Here is a 24,280-nt window from a genome sequence, read left to right as displayed (position 1 = left end):
GTTGAGATATTTCACTGTAAATCTACATTGCGATCTGCAGGAAAAGTCAAATGAATAAAATAATTAAGGTCTGTACGAAATTTAATGGTAATCAGTCTCCAATTTCAAGTTATTTCAGTTTGTGGTGGACAGATCGACTAAAGGTTATGAGCATGACTGACACCTTACAAGACATAAACAGCAAAGCCTGAAGTCAGCATTTATCTGTCCTTCCGCAGGATCATTCTGCAATGGCACAATATTTACATATTTATATCGAGACAGCTTATCAAAACCCTGTCAAAACTAACTCCACATTGAAATGTTTATCCAGGATTCGTCAAGACTGAGGCAGGAGCCAATTTCATGCATATCAAGTAGGTATTAGTTTGGGCCTGAATTTGGCTTCCTCAGAACACAACTTATGTTGGACGGTGTGAGAAACAACAAGCAAAACTGTACGAGACAAATACACAATTTCAAATGAAAAATGAAGGGAATAAAATCACATCTATTCAGCTTTACTTTCTTAAGAGCTGATAACAGATCAAACTCTCATCCCGCGTATCTTTTAGGACACATAAAAGAGCAGCACCTGAATAGCTGATCTCAGAAGCCCCTATTAAGACAACAGAAAGAAAATGAAAGGCAAAAAGTCATTGTTGAATAATTTATCAAAACATTTTATTTTCTTGAACAACGATACAATATGTCACAGAAAAATCACAGAGGGATTTAAGACAGGTCTGGCTCAGGTCTTCTTCTATGCGTGTTCTTTTTGAAACAATAAGTGCAGCATAAATCAAACAAGAGGAAAAAAAAGAGCATTATTACATCCTCCAAATAATACTAATAATGAGGACAAGACACAAAAAACCTCGACGCCATTAAAAGTCACATCCCTACAAGTCTCTGCAAAAGTGTCAAGAATTACAACTACTGCTAATGCTCATCATAAAACCACTAATGCCTCACAAGATTATGAATTCATACAATGGAAAAAAGTTAAAAAAGATCTCGCATTTATCTGTTAGATACAGTACAAAGACATCATTCCATTTCTGGTACCAGTAAACTGTGTTGAAATGGTTCTAAGCACCAAATGGTTGGTTTGAGTTGTATCACTGACTTATGTTCATACATCATTATATGCTGTTTAATGAGGGGGCATTGAGGCAAGGAGGGGTCTAGCACCATGAAAATTAAACCGCCCCCCTAATTGCACTTCCCCTATCCACACATTATGATCATACTACATTTTTAAAATACCTTGTAGCCCCTTATTAAGTGAAGTATCCTTTGATATGCAATAAATATATAAGAAAACAACCATGTACAGTATAAATAATGTCACAATTTACAATATTCCATTTTCTCTGTAATCCAAAAAACAGAAACTGACAACAAAAAGAGGTATAAAAGTGGGAAGAAATTCCCATTGCAGTAATTTAAACTAGAGTGAAACAGGATTTTTTTTTCAGGTGTATTATAATATAGCAACAACAAAAACAAATGACTGAGGTGGACACATCTGACCATATACAAATTAGATTTCTGATTGAGAACAAAACTACATAAGTCTTCTAGTAAACCTGAAAACAGATACATTATGTACATGAAATGGTGTGCACAGACTAATGAGTGCAGAGGTGTGTTCTGAAAGTTGTCATCTGTGGGGATTTCATAACAAAGATTATACAACAGTGATGCTGAACCTCCACTCAAATTCAAAAACAGGCCTACAGTATGTGAATACAGTCCAGTGTAGTGAGTAGTAAAGACATTCTGTGCAGGAATCAGAGCTGCAGAACGTACTTTGAAGTAGAACAAGACCGATACACTGATCAAGCTTAGCTCACGTATGCAGTTACATGGATTTTCAGTACAGAAATACCAAACAACATCTGAAGTAATGCACTGTTACAGAGTCTGGGAGCACCAATGTGTAGAGTTTTATACTGTAGAATGTCTAGCTTAGTAACTTGGTATAATTCATCAAAAACAAACCACAAAATCTAAGCGGTCTGTGCTAAAATTGTCTGCTATGCTTCTATTTTAAAAATTACTAGCAACCAGTATGGCATTTTGAGTTGTTTTAAACTGACAAATATCAATATGTTGTTATTGGTCTTTAAAAAAAAAAAAAATAAAAAATCAGGTATCACTCAGGTTCTACTTCAAAGCTATAAAAAAAAATCCTCATCTTTATATTTGTCTTTTTTAAATAACTACAAACAGACAATCAGAAATACAATATAATAAGGAAAACTACTATTTAATGCGCTAAAATAATAACAATAATATTTTGATGGACTGGTAAAAAGCCCATATTATGCTCATTTGCAGGTTCATGGTTTTATGTTCGGGGTCTAAAAGACCATTGTTACATGACTTAATGTTCAAAACACATTATTTTCTCAAACTGTACATTACTGAAGCACCTTGTCTGATCTGCTGTCTGTCATCCGCTCCATTTTAGCTCTCCCTGTCTGTTCTGGTTGGCAAAAGCAAAGCAATGTTGCTTCACTACAGTAACCCCAAATTCTATGCAAGCTGTGCAGCCCTCTAAGAGCTGCTAACATTTGGAGACATTAGGCAAGCAAGCATTAGGCAAACATGTTACACGGTGACTAAATTAGTCACAGAACAAAAGTCTGAACTCCAAATGAAGCGTTTCATGCAGGTAAGAAGCAGAGTTTTCTGTGGGAGACAATAGCTCCCTTTGGCATCGACTTTCTAAGTTTGCAGACTTTAGATATAAACAAAGAAGCTATAAAGGAAAGGGAAAAACCCAAAAAGCATAACATGGGCTCTTGACATCTGGATGTTTCTTGTGATATTTCAGTTCATGTGCTTGTTAAACATGTAGAACTGTGAATACGGTATATTAAACCCCGTGGCAGTGCATGGAGCTGAACCTCATCAGGACGGATGTTTGGGGTTAAATGGAATCAGTGAAGTGCCCTGCAGTCTGCTCATGTTTGGCCTCACTGGTTTTTGCATTATAAGATTGTGATTGTGTGTCTCTTTGGACATATTACTTCATGGGCACTTCAATGACACGAACATCAATGTTGACTCCAACTTCTCTCTCTGCACCCCATCTATGCACACCACTGTGTATTCCATAAATTCATTCACAATTTACAATTATTTATTTTCTCTGTCATCTAGAAACAGGAACATTGCAACAAAAAGAGGTATAAAACTTGGGACTATTTTCCCCTTTCAAAAATAAAAACGACACCATGTCTGTTTTCTCGGTGTATCCTAGAAACCACACCAACCGCCAGTCAGCTGGACTCGTGAAAAAGCAAGCACTTCCCCTCTACACACTTAATTTCCAACTAAGAGTGAAACCATATTAGTCCTCTAGTAAACCCGTATTTTAGAGAAACTGAAAATTTTTGATTCATTTTTTAAATACTTACATAAAACCTCATTTGTGTGTGTTTATTCCTCTAATTGCCTCTCCTCTAAATACAGTTCACAAGGCCAATGTGGTGTACTTCTAGGCTGGTAAAACTTTTTAAGTATCTAACGAGAATAAATAAGATTGGAATAGCACCTCAAAGAGTTTACAGACAGGAATTACAAATGTCACCTGAATACCAAACAAAAACAGAAACCAAAACAATGCCAAATGTGACAATCAGCTACTTCTCCTGTGAAGCGATTCCCCTGCTGGTACAATAGAATCACAGCAAATTCATGGACATATAGAATAACTAGATTGGTGTAAAAAAGTTCTACTGAATTTGCATAAAAGTACCTGAATCATTACACAGAACCGGCTACTTGACGCTTTTGAATCACAGCAGAGTCCGTTGAACATATATAACCTGATTTTCAGTGCTAGCAGTGCTCACATTGTTTTGCTTTTTTTTTTTTTCATCTGAAATGCTTTTCATGAGAAGTACCAGTCTAGTCATTCTATTTCAAAACACACGTCCAATCAGCAGCTGGTATGGGGAAGACAGTGAGCTATAGTTGGATTGGCTGAGTATCCATACCTTATTGTGTGATGTAAACAATACTGAGTAAACGTGATTGGCCGACTGAGAAAGTGTTTGCAGGAACAGATTGCCTTGAAGACAACATTTGTGCTGCCATTAGAGTTTTGGTTATGGCTGAAAAACACTGTGGAGGAGTCCTCACTTTGAAAGGGGTGGTGAAGTCTAAAGGAGGGAAAAAGATGAAGACAGAGCTCAGGTGGCCACTTAAAAACAGCTGTTAACACCTATTTCAAACACAGTACCAAACACAAAACACATTTGTAACTTAACACATATCACCACGAGGTTTAGTAATATTTAGAAGCGCATATGTGATGTTATACTTCATAGTTATTTGTGTTGCAGATGGGTGCATTATAAGGTGAGGTCAACAGGGTCAGTCTCTTTTTTGCTGGCTTGACAAAACCTCAAACCACAAAGAGATATAACGGGTATGACAATAGTAGTTATCAACTTCCTTTGTTAACCAGGTTCTCTTCATTAGGCTCTGCACACATTTCTATAAAAAAGGGAAGTTTGATGCATCATGAGATGCACAAACGAACCAATCATGTGCTGCCTACATCAGTGAAGAGAACACATATTAATATGAAAATTTACTAAGGTAAAAAAGGCTGTTTATGCAAATGATGCAAGAGAGTAAAGCTGGTACAAAATTGTAAATGATCTAAGTTAATATACTTATTTTAGTGCACTCTGCAGTCAAATGCTTATTTCTAGAGATCAGCCAAAACATTTAGGTCTAACGCTGTCCCTGAAAGAGAAATACATAGAAATCATTTTAGTTTTTGACCAAATCAAAGTGAAATTAATGGTATTGATTAAATACTTTGTCATAAATACAATACAGTATTCAGTTTTTGTAATCTGCACTTTATTAGCTACATTACCAGCACTGTGAAACAGTCTTTGCAGTATATCAGAACCAAACATAAAATTATATTTATGCATTTATTTCTATAACCAACTAAATGCCTATAGATCTCCGCGACAATGCCACTGTAACTGCAGGGCTTTGTTCAGTGACATTACTGACTTGCGGCTCAACGGTTTTGCAGATAAAATGTATTCCCTCAGCTGAGAAGCAGTATCACTAAATAAAGGATATTTTCAGGAAAAGTACTATTGAAAGAGCTGCTTTCTTACAACTGATGCAAATCCCAAACTCTTAACAAAACCTCCAGATCAGGTAAGCTTTGTAGCTCCACCTTTGTGACATTGAAAACTCTGGCTTTAGGCTCTACGTACTGTACATCACTAACCCAGTCCTCTCACTTTGTATTATACTACTCTGATGTTAAGTCTGATTTTTGGTGCCGTTGAGAACGTCTTTACATTATTGCTGACCATTTTCGAAAACACAGCAAATGTTTTCAGACTGTAAATCTCCAGCCAGCCATTGGCTTGAGTTCTTGGCAAAGTTGTTTGATGAGGCGATATACAAATAAACTTGCAGACACATTAAATTTACACTAGACTCAGCTGGTAATCCACCACAGTGGACAGTTAGTTTGCATTGGTGCTTCATGAAAGTCAGATTATCATTTCCCAGCTGTGATCAGAGACTGTTTCAGGGAGGAATTTAATGGTTATATTACACATTTGACAGATGAGATAGGGAAATGACATGGAACAAAAGCCTCCAGCTGGACTCACACTACAGACACTGCATTTGATGTCTGGTTTAAGCAAAGTCTGTTTTGAAACTTCTTTGTCAGTGGGGTACTGGAAATTTTACAAACGTACTATCTTCTGCCAAAAAAGGTGAACAGAAGGCAAATAAGAATGCTGTTTATTTAAAAGCACCAAGAGGTTCAAAATCTAGATGATCGCTGCCTGTAGCTAGAGTACAAAAAAAAATAATGTAGACTTTGAGAATGAATAAATGCATGTAAATACGAAGAGAGTGAAACTCTTATTAAACTGAAATAAACTGAACCAATGGCTGCCTGGAAGACCAGAAATCAGTCTAAAATGTGATCGTACGGGCCTTTGCAAAATGGTCAGGGGTACGGTACATTTGTAATATCTACTCAAGATTCAAGCTCTACTATTTTGACTCAAGTGCTGTAATTAAGTACAATTCTAAGGTACTTTACTTGAGTATTTCTATTTAATGCTAATTTATACTTCCACTTCACTACATTTCAAAAGAAAATATTACACTTCATACTCCACTACATTCATTTGGCAGCTTCACTTCTTTTTAATGAGATAAATGATGGAAAAAAAAAACGTAGCATAAAAAAACTGTGTCCAACATGTTCCACAAGATTATGAAGTGTTACTGACCAGCACAAAACTGTCGTATGTTCTCATCAGCTCCTCTATTCGATACTGTTCCAGCACCACTACTCCTGCCAGTGATGGGCTCTTAGCTCTGGCACAGTCCTCACAGTGCACCACGTAGGTCTTCTTACTGCTGTTCTCACTGGTCACAAACAGCAGGTCAAACACCTCCACCTGCACAAACACAGTGCTGGCACTCGGTTTCACATCATCAATGTAATGCATTTACAACACAGAAGAGGAGGGGGGACTCACATCACACTCGTTGCAGTAGTAGGCCGGCTCGTCCTTCACACGGCTCTGGTAACAGATTTTCTTCCCCGCAGCCACCAGCTGGTCTCTCAGAATCTGGATGTGCTTGATGGACTGCATCAGGCAGTGTCTGAGAGAGACACAGGAGCAGACAGTGAGAGATGCAAACAAACGCCCACTCACTCAGACATCTACATGCAGGCATCTTACTTGATCATCTTGAAGGTATCCTGATCGTTGATCTTGATGGTGCGAGCCACATTCCATGAAACGTGGATCATGGGAACGATTGACTTGACCTTCTTCACCTCGTTCCACTCAAAGCGCTCCAGGGCCAGTTGATATTGGTATGCTGGGAGAACAAAATGCACAAACAGTGGTGAGACTGAAGAAGCACAGTTAACAGCCTATTTAATTAGTAAGTTGAACCAAGAACAGCAACGTACAATCAAGGTTTAGGCTACTGGGTGTTGTGTCTTTTCTGGTCCTTGTTGTAACTTACAGTTGAGTGGTCCCACATTCCAGGCGATGTTGTTGCACCAGCCCACTGCCTGGACCCAGTGCACAGTCCCTGCATTGATCCACACCAGGTCTCCTGGCCTCTGAATGAAGCGGTACACAGGGATGTTGGAGCTGTAGAGGTCTTCCAGGACTGGCCACCAGGACCCTGTAAGGTAGTCTACTCCATGCCTGAAGGGAGCAGTTTGCAACAAAGCAACTTAGTCCATGCAGATATATTGTTTGTACATCTTGTAGTTAAATTTAACAACCTCCTTACTCACTTCTCACAGAACTTGTTGATAGCCTCCCAGTAGTGTTCATGGACTGCAAACCACTCACAGTCACCTGGCCCGATATTGATGTTGACTGAGCAGAAATTGTTGTTCTCTTGATGACCTGATAAGAAACACAGGCAACTTCTAAATTAAAACATTTCCAGACTTCTAGAATGAGAGGATTGCCATTACCTAAGTGCGACGTCAGACAGACTGACCTGGTGTGCGGCTGCCTGGCACCTTCATGTACAGCTGGACAGTATTCATGCCCAGGATGGTGTGACCAACGTGACTGAGCATGTTGTTACTGGATTCCACTCGCATGAAAGCTGGCAGCTTCAGCAGTTCCTGCAGCTGGGGCTTCCACCTTGTAAAAAAAAAAAAAACCATGGCAGGTCACAAGAACTAAAAAGGACCCACAGCGAGCTCAGTTCGAGTGAGTGGAATTTAAAAACATAATCTCACCTTTTAGGATCAGAGAGGTCAATGTTGGTCCCGAATTTAATGATCTTCCCGGCTGTTTTCTGCTCTAAGCTGGTGGAAATAGTAAAGTCTGAGCTGAGTATTGTTTACATAGTAAAACAGTTTTTTCTTCACATAAAAAGATTAGGATTTTGTCTAACCTGGGCGTGCTGGTGCCGTGAACAGGGAGGGCTTTGCTGACGATGGGAGCAGAATTGGCTTTATTGGTTGCTGAGGTGGCACTGCCTTTAATGTTGGCTAACATCAGAGCAGCTTTTGTGGTCGCTGATTGGTCTGAGGTCTGCTCTCCTTCCTCCTCATTCTCACTCTCCTTCTCCTCCTATAACACATCTGCATGAGCTTAGCTGCCAGCTAAAAACAAATACATCACTCCATAGTAAACTTTCAAACACTTGTGAGTTCAACCAGTGTTTGCCTACCATATGTGTGGATTTTATTACTCCAGAATGTGTGAATATGTGTCGAGGAACAGAAACTTAAAATATAAATAAATGTCATAAACAGCATATTTCGTAAATGCTAAGTTTGTTTATTTTGTTATATACTATGGCTGTATGTTTGCTACGGTACACCATTTTCTTTCTTTCTATTCCTTCTGAGTCAAAAACAACTGATTGAATCCTACTGAAAATTGATAAGGCATTACTCTAGAGATCACATAAAGAAAGGCTAAACTCAAATTTACCACATCACCATATAGGGCTACTTGTTCTTAACCTTGTGAAACACAATACCTAAGAGTGAGAAAGATTCAGCAAAGATAGTCCTTTATTTCTCCCCACGCCAGGGGAAATTCACATTGTTACAGCAACTTATGTAGCAATAAACATAGTAAACATAAACACAGTAATAGTAATAAATTATTTTTTTTTTTAATTTTAAAAAGTGCAACAAATTTAGCAGTGTCATTACTCATATTTGAGGACCGGAGACAGTTAGCAAATGTTGAGAAGCAGGTTCCTACAGCTGCCAGTGTTTTGTCATTAGAGCAGCACTGTGCTGCACCAGAATGAAGATAAAATAGACATACTATTCATGCTAAAATACTTTTTGCTTAAGCGAAGTGCTAAGCAGTTCCATGGGATAGTACAGTCACAGAGATATTATAAAGTAGAACACCATAGCCTACAGTAGACTGTTGCAGCTGGTTCCAACACAGGGTGCAACTGGACAGAGACGTGTACAAAATCCCAAAAGCAGCTGTTGGTCTAAGAACATTTTCCAGCAACTATGGAGCTATATAAATCTGATTTGCTTAAATATGCCAGTAAAAGTCATCAAGATTCAATCACTTATAAGAACAACTTCAAACAGGTCTATTTGTAGGAGTGGATCTTTTATGAGATGAAGTGTCAGTAAAGCAAGCACATATGCTTTTTGACTGCATTTAGATAAGACTTGGAATACAAACAGGCCTAAGTGAATTATTAATGCCTTCAACTCCTAAACATTAAACTGTGTGTGTACATATGGGGCATGAGAGAAAATGTCTACCTGTAGACTTTCCTGGAAGCTGGAGGCCTGGTACTGGGCGTATTTGGCGATGGTGGTGTGCGAGCGGCTGCTTTCGCAGGGCCATGTCTGTGCTGAACCGCTTGAATCCCAGTTCTCATCAGCTGGCTGCTGAACCTGAGTCCTCACTTCCACTGCATGGTCCGAATTGGCCTCCACCAGAGATTTGGTGGAGAACAGACCAAGATCTCACATAAGTAAAAGAAAGCACAGGTAATTATGCAGGTAAATAGAAAATTTCCAAACTATTTTATTTGTTATACTTTTGGATTCTTTTTTTACATTTTAGATTTATGAAGGCATTGAGATTTTTAAAACACTAAAAACACTGTATCTCACTGGTGTTGCATTAATTTATTTTTTCTGACTGAAGCCTAAAATATTTCATACTACTGATGCAGAGAAAAGGTGCAGGAACAGAAACACGATGAGTTTATCTACACTAATGATTGTAAAACACACACTGAAATATGCAAATGTATTCAAAGCAACAATCCTCGATCAGTGTACAGCGTCCCTAGCTGCCCAGCCATCATGTCGTGGTTCAGCATGCGTGGTCTGCATTCAAATATGGAAGATGAAGACACAGGTGTGATGTGACTGTGAAATTGTGGTATTGTATGCTGCCCTAATGGCAAATTGACTGTGCAGAGTTTTCAGGCCACAGCACTTCTTCGAACAAATTGTTCTTACCTAGTTTGTGACTGTAGAAATCACTCAAACATCAAAAAATGACATGCAGTCATCTACAGCTTCTACAATACATTCCACATGTATATCTGAGATATCCATGCCTTCTTTTCATGTCGATAAACTAAAGGCCCAAATTAATGGCAATATATTACTAACCATGAAAAACTTAAGATGGAATGGAAATTAAAAAAATATGTTAGAGTACATTAGTTATTTTGATTGTGGTACAAATACTTACTAAGGCGGAGAGAACCAGCAAGGCCTCTGATGACCGTAACAGCATTTTTGGGATCAGTGCAGAACTGAAGCAGAACTGGAGAGAAGGCGTCCCTCTTGCTCTCTAACTGTACAAACAGAACAGCATAATTTGGAACATGTGAGGTTAGCAAAGGAACAAATTTGTCTTGACACCAAATGAAGAATACAGTAGGATGTAGATGTGAAGATGTTCTTGTTGTTATTAAGGATTTAGCTCTATGCTCTTCACTGTTCACTTCACTGTGAACCAATCATAAGTTCACCACAGTCACTAGGGAACCACTGGAAAGATCAATGTCAGTACAAATGTATTCCAATCAAGTTTATCCTAGGCCACAGTGGTGGATCGACTGACCTATAATGAGACATTGTCATCCCTGTAACCATGCGGCTAACACAGCTAGAAACAAGATTTTGTGATTCAACACTTAGTACCACTACTTGTCAAGGTGAGTCATTCGGACAACGTTAATTAGTGTGCACTCACATAAATGCTTGGTGTGGGAGGGTTCAGCTTTTCCCGAGGAATGGGAATGTCAATGTCAATGTTGGGTTTAACAGAGAACGCAGGAAGCACGAATGACTCCTTGAATTTCCCCTTCACTCTTGTTCCCCTACAAAAAAGATAACAGAGCAATTAAATTCAACACTCATTAGCTGGAGTGAATGAAAATCTGATGGACTTCTAGCATCTTGGACTCACTTGCATGCTCTGATGACTTCAGTGGCCGTGTTTTTGATGCTGATCTTGCAAAGTGGGATTCTTTGCTCTTCCACTTCTGATATGTTGAATGTCTGCCTCCCAGCACTCTCGATTTTAATCAAGAGGATCTTCAGTTCCTTAGACAGGCCCATGGACAATGCTTTCAGTTTCAGGGGGTCCACTGGAGCTAATGAGCAAGGAGGTTTACTTGCTGGTGTGGGAGCACCTAATTTGGATGTACTGATTGTTACACCAGATGCTGACTGTGAGTTGTTGGTATCTGTACTTCCTGCTGCAGACGATGTCTCATCAACCTCTTCCTTCTTCTCTGTTGCTCTCTTTACATTAGCATTCCCAGTGTTCCTTTTTTCTCCCTGGATGCCTTTGCCATGTGGGGTTTGATTTTCCTGAGGAATCTGGCCCTTCATACTATCTTTGAGAGGTCTGGGTGAGTTTCTGGAGATGACCGGCACTGAGGATGGAACATCCTTCTCTTTCAAATCCTTCATTTCGGTTGCTTTATTTTTAGAACAGAGGACTTTGCTTTCCCCTGTCTTTATCTTAATCTTGATCTCTCCTTCTCCTCTTCCTTCCTTAACCTTTTGTTTTCTCTTTCTGTCTGTACCTGTGTGTTCTGTCTCCTTGCCATTTTCTCTCTCCTCCTTGGTAGACACAGTAATGAGGCTGGTGAAAGAGGCTGTATGTGTTGTGGTCAGTCTCAGCTCTGCACTCAGTGACCCATCCAAAAGAGACGACTCTGTTCTCTCCAGTAGGATCTCTGCATCTTTGCTCTCTTGTTTCTCTTTTATATTATTTTCAATTTTTTGCTGCTTTTCCTGTGCCGGATCATCAGTGACTGGCTCACTCAGATCTGTTTTACTGTGTAATTGTAAAAGTGTGTCTGAGGTAGTGTGAGTTGGCGATTGACTACTGGGTTCAGAGGATGGTGTGGAATTTGATGTGGGGGAGAAATCCTGACTCTCATGACAGTGGATCTCTGGCCCCAGCGCAAGAGAGGAGGAGTACTTCACACCTTTTGTAGCACTAGCAGGAGGACCGCCGAATGGACCACCTCGACATGTGACCCTTTGGCCTCCAAGGAAGGAGGCCAAGCTCTTGAAGACATCATCTAAACCCGTTTTGTGGTGGTGAAGCTCACGAAGAAGAGAGCCAGGGGTCTCCTTGCTGCTCTTCACCTCCTCTTCATTTTTTTCCTCAGCCACTTGTTCGGTTTTACAAGGCAGATCACAGAGCTCGGATGCGCCACTTTGTGAATAATCATCCAGTGTATCCTCACAAGGCTCCTTATTCCTATCCTCATTGCTTTCACTTTCTACAGGAGGAGGTGAAAAGCACTGGGTGGGGCTGGGCTGGAGGACTGGTCTACTTATCACTCCCTTTTCTAGCTCCTCTTCATCCTCTCCCAGAACTGACACAGGAGAACCCTGCCAGCTGAGGACAGGGGGAGTGTTGGCAAGGTTGTCTCCCATTTCCCTAAGATTTCCCATCACCGCCACAGGCTGGAGGTCTGGGGCACTGAGGACCCCTCCCTGCCCAACTTCTTTACCATGGACAGACTGCTCTAAGGTAACAGAACATGCTGTACTGAGAGGTACTAAGGCTTCAAATAACAGAGAAGGGAGTGTGTCATCAGGCTTTGTTTTTGGTCCCATTTCTGTTTGGGATGAGACAATGTTGCTCTTCTTGCTGGTCTGACTGGGGCTAGTGTTCTTGGGAGGAGATGGCATTAGTTGTTCCTTGACAGGGAGTTTTAGGGGACAGCTGTCCTTTTTGGGCATGTTGTGATTTCCAGATTTTAAGGGTCGCTGTTGTGAAGTGCAGATGGGAGGAGGATGGTCTGTGGACAGCCCATGTGATATCCTCTCTGCTTGTTCACTCCCCTTCCAGTGCTTGTATTTGGGGGGTGACTGTCCTTGATTCTCTGCCGTCAAAGTTGAAGTCTCCATCTTACTCAATATTACTTCGTCTGGACAGGTGGAAGTGCAGAGAGAGGAAAACATTTCCTTTTCTGTGACTTTAGTTTTCAAGCCTAATTTTCTTTCCCTCTTAATAGCTTTATCTCTTTTCTTTTTCTTCTCGCCCAACCTTTTTCCCTCCTTTTTCTTCCGCCTTTTTCTTTCCTCACCCTTTCTATTGGTCTTTAGAATTTCACCCTTTCTCTCCTTTTTCACTGGTTTATCTTTTAGTTTGTACTCGGGTTTTTTGTGTTCTTCTATCTCTTTCTCAGGCTTGTTTGCTCTTGATCTGCCATGAGGAGACTGTCGTGAGGAAAGGAGCTGTGAGGTCTTTCTGTATTTGGGATCTGAAAACCTGGATTTGGAACCAGCGTGAGATGTAAGAGATGTGGTCGATGACAAACTAGGCCTTGGGATGTGATTGGGGCTTTCTTGAAAATTCTGCTGTCCACTGAGGCTGGTACAACACTGTTGAATTACTAATGCATCTTTTCTGCCACTAACTGGTGTGTATGAAGAGGGACTGGAAGGAGCACCTGGACTGCTGGAAGGCGAGCCTCCATCTTTTGGACTGCAGAGGAGGGATGAATAGGGAGGAGAATCTACATCTCTTGAATTTCCCCTTAAATGAGTGCGCTGAGTTTCCTGCAGATTTAAAATAATATTTTTTTGACTTTTATTCGGGGAAAGGACATTCAATTCTGTTCTTTCAAAAACAGTATCATACTGATATTATAACCTTAATATTAGTAGAAACTAGGTCTGTATAGATGCAACAAAACTAACTACTAAAGAGGAAGATATAGTGAGAGTGTACAGGTCTTATTTTCTACGTTCCTTTACTTAATCACCATATGTATATAGAGTATAACACTCGAACTACTTTAAGTAAAATAATGCAACAGAACACCAAATATGCAGATAGATGTTTATGTGATCATGCAGTTAAAATGTTTATGTCTTACTGTGCTTTGTTTGTGGTGATGTGTCCTTGAATCCTTTTCCTCCAGAGGGCGTAGCAGGGTGTTGTGCTGTTGGGCCCTCGAGTGGCCTGTGTGCCGTTGGTGGTGGTAATGATGGTTTTGGTGGCTGTAAGGCACACGGGTGTGGTCTGCTGGTGAAGACAAGATTTTCCGGTCGATCTTCCCTCTGCTTCCATGATGTGGTGGTCTGCTGCCGCAGCTCTGGTGTAGCGGTACCGGGTTACTGAGGCCATGTCCTCCAGCTCGCAGTTTAGAGGTTTCCTGCAAATTTCAAGACAAATAATAGAATTTTACATCTGGCTTTTGGGTTGGAATCAAGCCATGGACACTTTTGTGGGGACTAATAGCCCCTAGTCATGAACCAGAGTTATGTTTAAAATTAAAATTTCAGTCATCATTCACTGTTGATACAAGCTTACTTGTTGCTGTGTTGTTGAGCTCCTGTGATCAGAGTGGTGGCAAGGACCTGCCCTGTCATTAAGAGGCTTCCAGTCATCTGGGTTGCAGCGGTGGTGGCGAGGTGGTGATGGGGCATGGGTAAGTAAAGGTAAATGCCTTGATCCAGGATGAGATGACTGAAAAGAGAAGGGAAAGCCTCCTGTGATACTATGAAGACAAAATTTTGCCAATGGGTGGTGCTGTTGCACAGAAATTGAACATCATGTACAAACAAATAAGCTGTTTCACATATGAAACAAAGTTTGTTTTACCAGATCCAACACCTTTACCTGATCAGGACCCGAGTTTCTTCTCCTTTTGGCTGGAAACTCATCTCTAGGGGATAAAGGGTGCTGTGGGGGTGGACTGTGCTGGTGCAGTTGTTCACGCCGCTGATGGAGGGCTGGCCGTTTCCAAGGCCCTGGTCTGTTGTTTACCATTCTGCCTGGGAAGCTCCTGCGGCAGTCTGAGGGGGCCCATCTCTCTGGTGGGGGCTGGAGTTCCCTGTTGTTGTTGCGATGCAGGCGAGGACCCCCATGCTAACACAAAGAGGAAAAGCACAGTTACAATGAAAGAGTCAAATGATGATATACTTCCAGCTTCAATGACAACATGAAGTCCTTTGAAAATAGTCTTGTTCCAGATCAGATCAGTTCTCACCTCAGAGTTGTTGACATTGTTGTCCCAGTAGCGTGCCCCTGGTCCCGTTAGATAACCATTGTTGCCACCGGCTCGATTGTGGAATGAGCGTGTGGAGTTGTGGTGCCAGTTCTGGGCCTCAAATGGCTGCTCTTTACCGTAACCAATTCGTAGCAGCTGTCGGTGCCCCTTTGAGATCCCCTTGTCCTGGACGTGGTTGACCGCTCTGTCCCCCCTAGGAAAAAGACCAACTAAAGTCAGCAGCAGGAATCATGTTGCAGGCAAGGATTCAACACAACTATTTACTCAGGTCCATTTTAGTGTTGTTCTGTTCTGTTGCTTAAGTACAACTTTAAAAAAACAACAACAACACTATCTATCAGACTTTAAAGATGATTATCAGTACTACACAATAACAACTATTTTGGTGCCATGTATTACTGATAAACTGTTTCACTCACCTATTGTAAAGACGGTTTGATAGTGAATGATGTGATTGATTGCGCCCTCCTTGGCATCTGTAGTGATAAAAAAACAGAGAAAAATCTATATTCTCTCAAGGTTTTTGCGTAGTTCAAGCAAAAATATACAAACCCAGGAGGTTGGACACTTTTGCCACTGGCTAGATGCTGGGTCAAACTGATTAGATTTTCCTCACTGTTGACTTAACCAGCCATTATTTTCTCTTCCTAGGTTTTTTTAAAAAATGCAACTTGACAGAGTTTGAACAGTTTTGTGAAGAAAAATTAGTAAAAATGCAGTGTCCAGATGTGCAAGGCAGGTTGAAGCCTTTCTGCACAGGCTAAATTTTGTAATTGTGGCCAAAAAGATGCATCCACTAAATATGGAATTCTAAGGGGTGAATACTTATGCAATCACTTTTACATTTTAAATTTTTAATAACTTGAAACTATTTTGTAGGAATCTGTTTTCATTTTGACATAAAAGAGCATTTTTTTGTAAATTCCTGTCAAAAAAGCTAAATTTTATCGAATATGATTCAATGTTGAAAATAAATAAGAATGAAAAACTTCCAGGGGAGGTGAATACTTGTTTCATGCACTGTATATGCACTTCCACTGAATGACTCAATCAAGGGTACCTCACTGCTGATAGCGACTTTGAAAACACTCAAAAATGAGATGCTATTTCACCAATATTCCTGCATGACAGACTGGAAAACATTCAGTTTTGTAGCAATACACTTCTTTGACTTCACTAAGTTGCAGCAGTTTGGTAATTAAATGCCTACGCAAGGATCATTTAGCACAACACAGAGGGGCATAATGTCACCTTGACTCAACTGAACTTTTCAAACAGACAAGTGTATAAATCAGTAACTTACGTTTGTTAATTTTTTCTTTACTTAAAATAAAACCATCTGTATCAAAGTGTTTAATGCTGCTTTTACAAGTGCAGTAGGTCAGCTAGATTGGATCAAATGGTAATTTATTTTACCAGCCTGAGGTACTATACAGAATACTGCTCAGTCAAAACATGTCAGCTCTACGCTAAAAGTTTATTTTTACTATTTAGAGTTTAGTGTTTATGTCTCTTTGAGAGTCATACAGCTTAATAAGTCACTATTGTTTATATTGCCCCAAGTCACAATCAGATACTCACTGTACAATTTACAATCACATTTATTAGTGCTACTCTCAACTGCTGCAACTCAGTAGTTGGATTGAGGCTTCTGTCAGCTGCAGCTGAGGATGTTCTAGTTTTATTCGCCAAAACTCTGCTTGTTGAAACTGCAGATGGGTTTATTCTTATAGCTGCAGCTGAAATAAGAGCTTTTCATGAATATGCTCATCAGAGGTTCAGTTAATCAGTCAGCCCCATAAAGTGGTGCTTATCTAGACTCAGCCCAGACAACAAAAGCTGAGGTCCCACCTGCTGGAATGACTTTTGTTGAGGAAGTTTAAGCCTCAAGCTGTTGCTCCCCCTCCCACTGAGTTACAATTGTTTTCAGAAATGCTGCATTTATATTATGTCTGCTTTCTTCACGGTGACAGCCAACGATATCCACAGTGATAGTGACTGTAACTGTAGTCTTAGTGTTAGTTTTGGTGGGTGTTTATACCTTAAGTTCATATAAAGACTACACTGTGACCAATACTGACATCATCAACTCATTTGAATAAACGAGCACTGCTTTAACTTTCATGCTGTGCTACATTCCTGGTGATGCACAATTATTTACATCAGAATGAGACTTAAAATAAAGTTTCTCTTCACCTGAATTCAGTGTATCTTGCAGAGGAAACATATAAATGAAATCGCACCCTAAAGTCCTCACTTCCTGAACATGTGTTTATGGACACACGACAATTAATTGATGTTCCTTAAACGTCTCACATGCAGGCTAGGGTAGACGTTAGTTTGGCAGCTGTGCACAGAGAAGTCTCAAGTCTGCCCACTCAGTTTGCATAGCAACAACTCAGACAGTTGTGAAACCCAACATTACTTTGAAAAGACTAAAAGAAGTCGTTCTAATTTCAGATATAGCCAAGCGACTTTATGGGCTGTTTTCTATGAGTAGAGTTTTATATCCATTTTAAACATCAATATTGCAGTCTCCATGCTCATTTTATTGTGAGACCAAAATCTCTGATCTATCTATATGATCAGAACAGAAATAGAAAAACATGTACCGGAGACATCCAATCTATCTCTATGTACATGTATGGAATATTGTACTTTAAATAACAAAAGATAAACATGTAGAAACACTGCCAATTTCAATGCAGTGTTGTGATGGTGCAGCCCACCTTTCTGTGTGGCTCCAGGGGCGACTGCTGACAGGAGCCCATTGTCCTCTGTTAGGTCCCCCAGCTGGATAGGAGTCCCATGTGTTACGGCCAGAATAGAGCTCTGCTTGGTGATACATGCAGCCTGGAACACAAATGGTTTGCATGGTGTGAAAACATATAAAATACGTAAATGAACAAATAAATCTATCACCTTATTTGAAGAATCTGACTGACTGAATAAAAATGCATTAAGCAAGTGCAGCTACTTTTCAAACTTTATATTACACTATGAGAATGCCTATCACCCTGAATTACACAATGCCATTAATTCCTAGATTTATACTATGTATGATAAAAAAAGGAAGGATCCTTGTACCTTAGGCTGATTAGACATTCACTGGTTTTGCAGTACTGTGCTATGAACCTTCAATCCACTAAGCACGTCTGTGATAAATTACAGTTTTATAGTGATGCACATAGTATGGTATGTCTGCATTTAGTCATGCACATGCACACATAATGTACAGAGACAGAAACACATGTTCTGTAGTTACCAGTCTTGGTCTGTGTTTGGGAGGCCCTCCTCTTCACACCTGAGAGCAAAAAGCAGTCTGTGGACAAAACACATAGTTGTGGAACATTTTGTGTATGACCACAGAGACCAAGAAACATGCATTTCTAGACCCTTACTCCACAATACACCTTTTTAGTGTAATGCAAAATAAGCTTGTGAATTTGTGACTGATCAATTAAAAATGGAAATTTTGTGCATCTCTAGCACATTTAATTTTTCATGCTGTATTTTCTCCTGCACTGTATCTGTTCAACAGTCATATCATTAGTCAGCCAGAGCTGCATTGTTCACTCAGCCTCCCTCTAATCACTGCAGCCCAGCAGCCCCACAGTCAGCGGCCGTCCAATGATAGAAAAAGGCATGGCTGTAAGACCAAGGACCATGACAACCTCATTTTAAGAACAAGGAAGAAAAAAACATGGTGGACTACTGTAGTGTTTCTTTTACCCTTCCTCTTACTTCTCCTTAAGTCCTAATTTACTGACTGAACTGATGGTAGATGTGGCTCAGATCAAGAGAACACATTCTCAACAGGGGCTCATTCTGGCCATCCAGTCTTGCTGCTTCTAATCAGCTGCTAGATCAGTAGATCTGTGCTTCTTTTTATTCCATTTTCCTCAAGTACACCAACTTCCAGAGGCACAGCGAGCTCTACAGCATCCCACTGAGTATTGAGCCACTACTGTATAACTATACCAGGTTGGGTATTTTCTCTTTATTGTATTTTGTTACCATGGAGAGAAAAGATGTCTTACTGTGTCTACTGTCCAAAACTCACTTGTGTTGAATTGAGATAACCTTGTAAAGATCAACTTTGCATGCTGAAGACATTATTGTGGTACCATTGACTGGCTGCACCTCCATATGCATTCATTTCCCACAGCTATTTATAACCGGTATAACGAAGTGGCGTGCAACATCTTACCACTTCCCTAGTCTCACGTTTTTTCGTAGAATAAGTTTGCTCCACGGGTTTGCGTGTGGTAAGACTGGTGCAGCTTTGCCATATTAACCTTTCTGTGAGTGCTGAATGAGCCAAGTAAGCAGCCTCTTCGACAGTCCATATCCAACCAGTTGCTAGAGCAACTGAAGCCAGACAGTTCTTACTGCTGTGGCTTCAGGCTTTTTAGACTCAACTGCATTTCGATGTATTTTTAGAGCAAAAACAGGACACAACAGGCCTTTATGTCCATACAGTGGTACAGTGTTAACATACAGTAAAATAACACTGTGACCCTTTCTCTTTATATACAGCACATTATGCCATGAGTTGCTACATACAAATGTTGCATTGTTGTCCGTTATGAATTCTGACAAAGACGGTCACTGTGTGCTCAATTCATGCCAGTTACTTGTAAACTGTGTTGCACTGTCTGTGTGGTTGTACAACATTTTTTGACAAAGTGTTGCACTTACTGTGCTTGTAACTGAGAGCTTGCTAGTATTTGAGCAACATTACGCAAACAGTAGACAGACCATCTGTTGTAGACCCTCCCTGTTGCACACTGGAACACACACTTATGTTACAGTGTTGTAGGGGGAGCTGTCAGTCAACAGCAGCTTAAATTTGGCTCTACACAACAATGGCTCTGTGCTTCCAATATGAAACCCATCTGCGCAGGGTTAATTCAAGACATCTGGAGTTCAGTTCTGATGCTAAATGATGTCATGTGCAAAATGGGTTAAGTTGCTGTTGGGTAAACTCTTTCCTTCACAGTCTCTTATAGAGAGAATGGGCAATGCAAACAGTACCTGAGTATATTGTATTAAATGTAAGTTGTATTAAATTACGGCACTACTTTTAAGACTTTACAGCTCTGTTCCTCAAATATAAAGTTAACTATGTGTGCTCAAATGATGCTTTAAAATCAAAACCTGTTATTTGTTACACTGGTGGGTAAGCACTTAAGACCTAATGGCAGGTTAAACACACTGTCTGCAGCCCTCAGTCTGCTTCCTCCCTCTGTCTTGTCATCAAGGAGTTCCTGGCCACTATAGAAGGACAACCATGCATCCATTCAAGTCTCTACTAAAACCCCCCATTTGGCTGTCTAACCTATTATAATTTCACCCCACTAATCCTTTCTGCGAAGTCACAATTGCAAAGGTTCATGTGACACCTAATATAAAGTGTATGTGTATATGTGCTTGTGCATTCTTGTGACCAATCTTACCTTGCAATGAGGACTGAGAAAAAAGAGGGGAGACAGACTTTCTGGTCCAAATTTGATGATGCTGTTGGTCAGGAATAGAAAGACAGCAGACCCGTGCAGTCTCAGATGCCTTTAAATAGACAGGCTCATCCTCTGCGAGCTGGCAAACACACAGACACACATAGTAAAGAGAATGAGGAAATACCATAGCCAGTTGGTGCACAGATGTACAAGACAGGAAGGGTTTATTGTGTCAAACCCAGGGTAGTAACTCTCCTCCATCCCTCAGGTATAGCATCCATTCTTTTCTATTCTTATCTTTTACTTCCTGCAACATCTGCAGTTGCAAATCTGACCCTCTCCAGACAAAGAGAGAGAATGCAATGAGATGTAAGAAGGAGGGGAGAGGAAACATGGGCTGGTAACCTCTGACAGGCTGGCAGGCATTATTTTCTCCTATCTTTCCTCCTCATGGCCCTGCCCTCTTGCCTTTGCTATCTTCACTACTTGTTTCAACAAGGCTTCTCTTTTTTTTTTCTTGATACCCAATATCCCAGCCTCTCGCTTTCTCTTTCAGGCAATGTGTGTGGCTCTGTCTATGCCTCACCCTCCCTTTTCTCTGCACGCTGTGTCCTTGTATCCCTGGCAACCGATGATATCATTTAGTCCAGAGCTGGGAGGAAGGCCTCAAGCAAGGAGGGGAATGTTTGCATTTGTGTGTGATTCTGACATGGTGAGAGGGGGGTGGGTGGGTAGACAAGTCTATAGGATTGAATGTATACTTCCACATTTCTCTGTTGACTCTTTTCAGGTACCTGCAGCATCAATAAAGATGCTTTGTCACCCGAATAAAAATATTCATTGAAGAGTGAAGAGCTGCAAACACCCTCCAATTTGAGTTCAATCAGAAACAAACCATCACATTCATGCATATCTTAACCCATGCTAGCTGCAGTTAACCACTGCAGATGTGCATCTCTTGCTGGGATTTTATGTGTGCATGTGTGTGTATGTAGTCAGGATACTGCTGCTATACCATAAAAGGAGGGATGGGCTGCAATAGACCAGGCCTGTCTCTGGTGGCTCCTCGACTAGCTAACACGAAGAGCAGAGACATGAAGAGAACAGATGGAGAGGAAACGAGGAGCAACAATGTTCAGACAGACAGACAGACACTGGACAACCCACCCTGAATGCATGCACGTGTGGGATTTTATTGGATGCAGCCCTGAAATAGCATCACGATCACAGAGAAAGAACTTACAGTATGAGCCGAATATCAATCACATTTCTAAAAATAACATCCCCGCAGCCCCGCTTCCCTCTGCCCTATCCCCTTCTCCCTTTCTATAATAGCAGCTTCTCCCGGTGTATGCTCCATAAAGCACAGCCCTCTGAGGGGTGCCGGAATGTACCAAGGCAAGGTCAAGAAGAAGAAAGAGGGGTGTCTTTTGCAAACAATGCAAAATGTACAGCTTTTTGTGAACAAAGACAATGAAGCAGGTTAACAGGTTTGAAGAAGACGCTGGATGCACGAGTATGTGTGTGTGTGCGTGTGAGGATGTGTGTCTGTGGGCGTCCGACAGCTGGGTTGTGTGGGGAACGGTAACCTAGAAATGCACGTCCAGGTGGTTACCTAAGCTGACAATCATATCAACTGAAAGCATACACTGGGTTCACGGTGTACGTTTGTGACAGTAACCCTAGATGTCCTTTCTTTTTCAAATAACTCACAAATGAGTGTGACATATATATAAAAGTATGACACTTCAGCCAATTATTCTATTAAAATGCTGCAAAGCAAAAGTCTTTGTATAAAATGTGTCAAACAAACTGAACTGATCTTAAAGGCAGCCAACTCCTGCACAGCAAGCTACACAGTTAAGGCACTACTCTAAATTAAGGTTAATCGGTGCACTTGGTCACACTGTAGCTTCTTACTACTGTACACAGAAACACACACACACACAGGCTGATATTCAACAGTTAAATGTCCAGGAGAACACAAGTGCAAACACAACACAAGAGTAGCTGCAACAGTTCCCCTCCACTACATTCATCATTTCACACTGCTGCTCTTGCACTCGCTGTGTCTGCACGTGAGCACTGCATGTGTGCATGTGTGTGCATGTGTGTGTATGTGTGTGTGAGCTTCATGCATGAATGTGCAGCAGTCTGCAGACACACACTGCAGTATGTTCACTCCAAGACGAATCCTTCAGAAACAATGAAACACAAAACACAAAAAATAAACAAATGAAGACAAACAAGAGGTACAATAACACACACTTCTCTCACTCTGTTCAATGCATGCAGTATATTTCCATTCAGCCATAAAAGCTCATCTAGCCGCTCCTCTGTAGTCCTGCTTTTACCTCTTTTGTTGTCTTCTTTCTCTTTGGTCCTCACACCCCTCTGCTCCCCTTTTCCTCCCTTTCAGTCCTCGCCACCTTGTCTCACCCGATCCTCTCCTCTGTCTCCTTTCTTCCCCTCTCCTCCTCTTCCTGTTTCCACTCCACTCTGATGCTCGGGCTCTCATAGCAGACCGATCCATGTGCAGAGACCGATGGGCGGGACGACAAGCTGCCAATCACAAGACAGGAGCCAATGAGAGGCGAGAATCTGTTATCTGTCACATTTTGCAGTGAACAAGAGGAGGCAGGAGGAGGGGAGAACAGCAGACAGCGAGAAATAATGAGGGGCTCTTTATTTCTTTTCCTCTGTGCGAGTGTGTATATACAGTGTGTGTGTGTGTGTGTGTGTGTGCGTGTGTGTGTGTGTGTGTGTAAGTCAGTTGGAACACTGCCAGTACAGTACGAGGAGATATTTTAAATCTCTCCACAGCTGTAAAAGTATTTTTGGGGGCTGATAGAGAGATATTTTTACTGAGTGTCTCTGCAGCACTTATTTCACTTTGAATGCGATATTTTTTGGCTTTATGTTCTTCTCTGTAAAAAAAAAAAAAGATTCACACGCATCCATGCACATTAACAGTTGTGTGACATTTGTTACTGCATTTAAAAAAAAAAAAAAAAAAAAAATATATATATATATATATATATATATATATATATATATATCAGAAAACAGAATGCTCAATGACTAAATAAAAACCAAAAGGTGATAGAATCATCATGCACAGTATCGGTGAGAACAGCGCATAAGTTTCCCCATTTTTTGAGGCTCTTGGTGGAGCTCAATACCCCGGTGTCTTCTTGGATGAACCGAGAAGTGAAGCAGAGTGAAATGGTGACAGAGGGGCTGCCAGTGTTGGCTGAGCTCAAATGTCAAGTGACAGGATAACCAGGGGAGGTGGGGCTACAGCTCTCAGTTCATGAGGGAGGGCCTAGTCTTTGTGGCTCACAATGCAAAACCACCACTCACCCCTCTGCTCGTTTCACCCATCACCGACCAATAAAAAGCCGCCTGAGCTTTTCAGCCCTGAGAGCACAGTGAGAGGTAGAGACGGAGGGAGAGCTGATGAGGAGCCAGATGAGAGTAAGAGTGAAATGGTGGAAGCAGACTGCTGACAGTTTTTTTTTTTTTTTTTTTTTTTTTTGCCTCTGAAGTGCCTTAGCAACAGCCCCTGATCAGCCCAAACTCTATTGGTCAGCCCTCAACCCCATGTGGGTATTTGGACCAATCAGCAAGCTTTGGTGCAGAACTAAGCAAGGACAGCTTTAGAGGCCAGAAAATCTGCTAAATTATGCCCCCTGGTGGCTCAGTGAAAGCCTAAACCTATAGTTTACAAATAAAGGGAGAATCTGATTGGAGTTGGGAGCAAGAGTCAAAAAGCTGTCATG

At 40.9% G+C, this 24,280-nt stretch overlaps 1 protein-coding gene across 2 annotated transcripts; it reads right to left on the bottom strand.

Annotated features, from left to right (window-relative positions):
• Positions 1–646: 646 nt before the first annotated feature.
• On the bottom strand, positions 647–23,010 carry kdm6bb (lysine (K)-specific demethylase 6B, b). 2 transcript variants are annotated; one of them, XM_023275439.3, is made up of 22 exons: positions 22,853–23,010; positions 20,499–20,637; positions 18,305–18,361; positions 17,769–17,892; positions 15,459–15,515; positions 15,019–15,232; positions 14,649–14,897; positions 14,340–14,495; positions 13,903–14,181; positions 10,962–13,582; positions 10,746–10,872; positions 10,239–10,344; positions 9,290–9,495; positions 7,936–8,114; positions 7,778–7,846; positions 7,531–7,679; positions 7,319–7,433; positions 7,039–7,226; positions 6,747–6,888; positions 6,540–6,666; positions 6,288–6,458; positions 647–4,157 (listed from the first exon to the last, which is right to left on the bottom strand). In XM_023275439.3, exons 4-22 carry the CDS (start codon positions 17,885–17,887, stop codon positions 4,134–4,136), a joined length of 5,298 nt encoding a protein of 1,765 aa, XP_023131207.2. In that variant the 5' UTR covers positions 17,888–17,892; positions 18,305–18,361; positions 20,499–20,637; positions 22,853–23,010; the 3' UTR covers positions 647–4,133. The 2 variants fall into 2 exon arrangements, with proteins under 2 accessions (XP_023131207.2, XP_035806485.2); XM_035950592.2 differs by having other exon boundaries at positions 18,305–18,343.
• Between the last annotated feature and the right edge of the window lie 1,270 nt (positions 23,011–24,280).

The sequence above is a fragment of the Amphiprion ocellaris genome, chromosome 14, assembly GCF_022539595.1.
Source record: "Amphiprion ocellaris isolate individual 3 ecotype Okinawa chromosome 14, ASM2253959v1, whole genome shotgun sequence".
NCBI classification, from domain to species: Eukaryota; Metazoa; Chordata; class Actinopteri; family Pomacentridae; genus Amphiprion; species Amphiprion ocellaris.
This window is presented reverse-complemented; position numbering and strand designations above follow the sequence as displayed.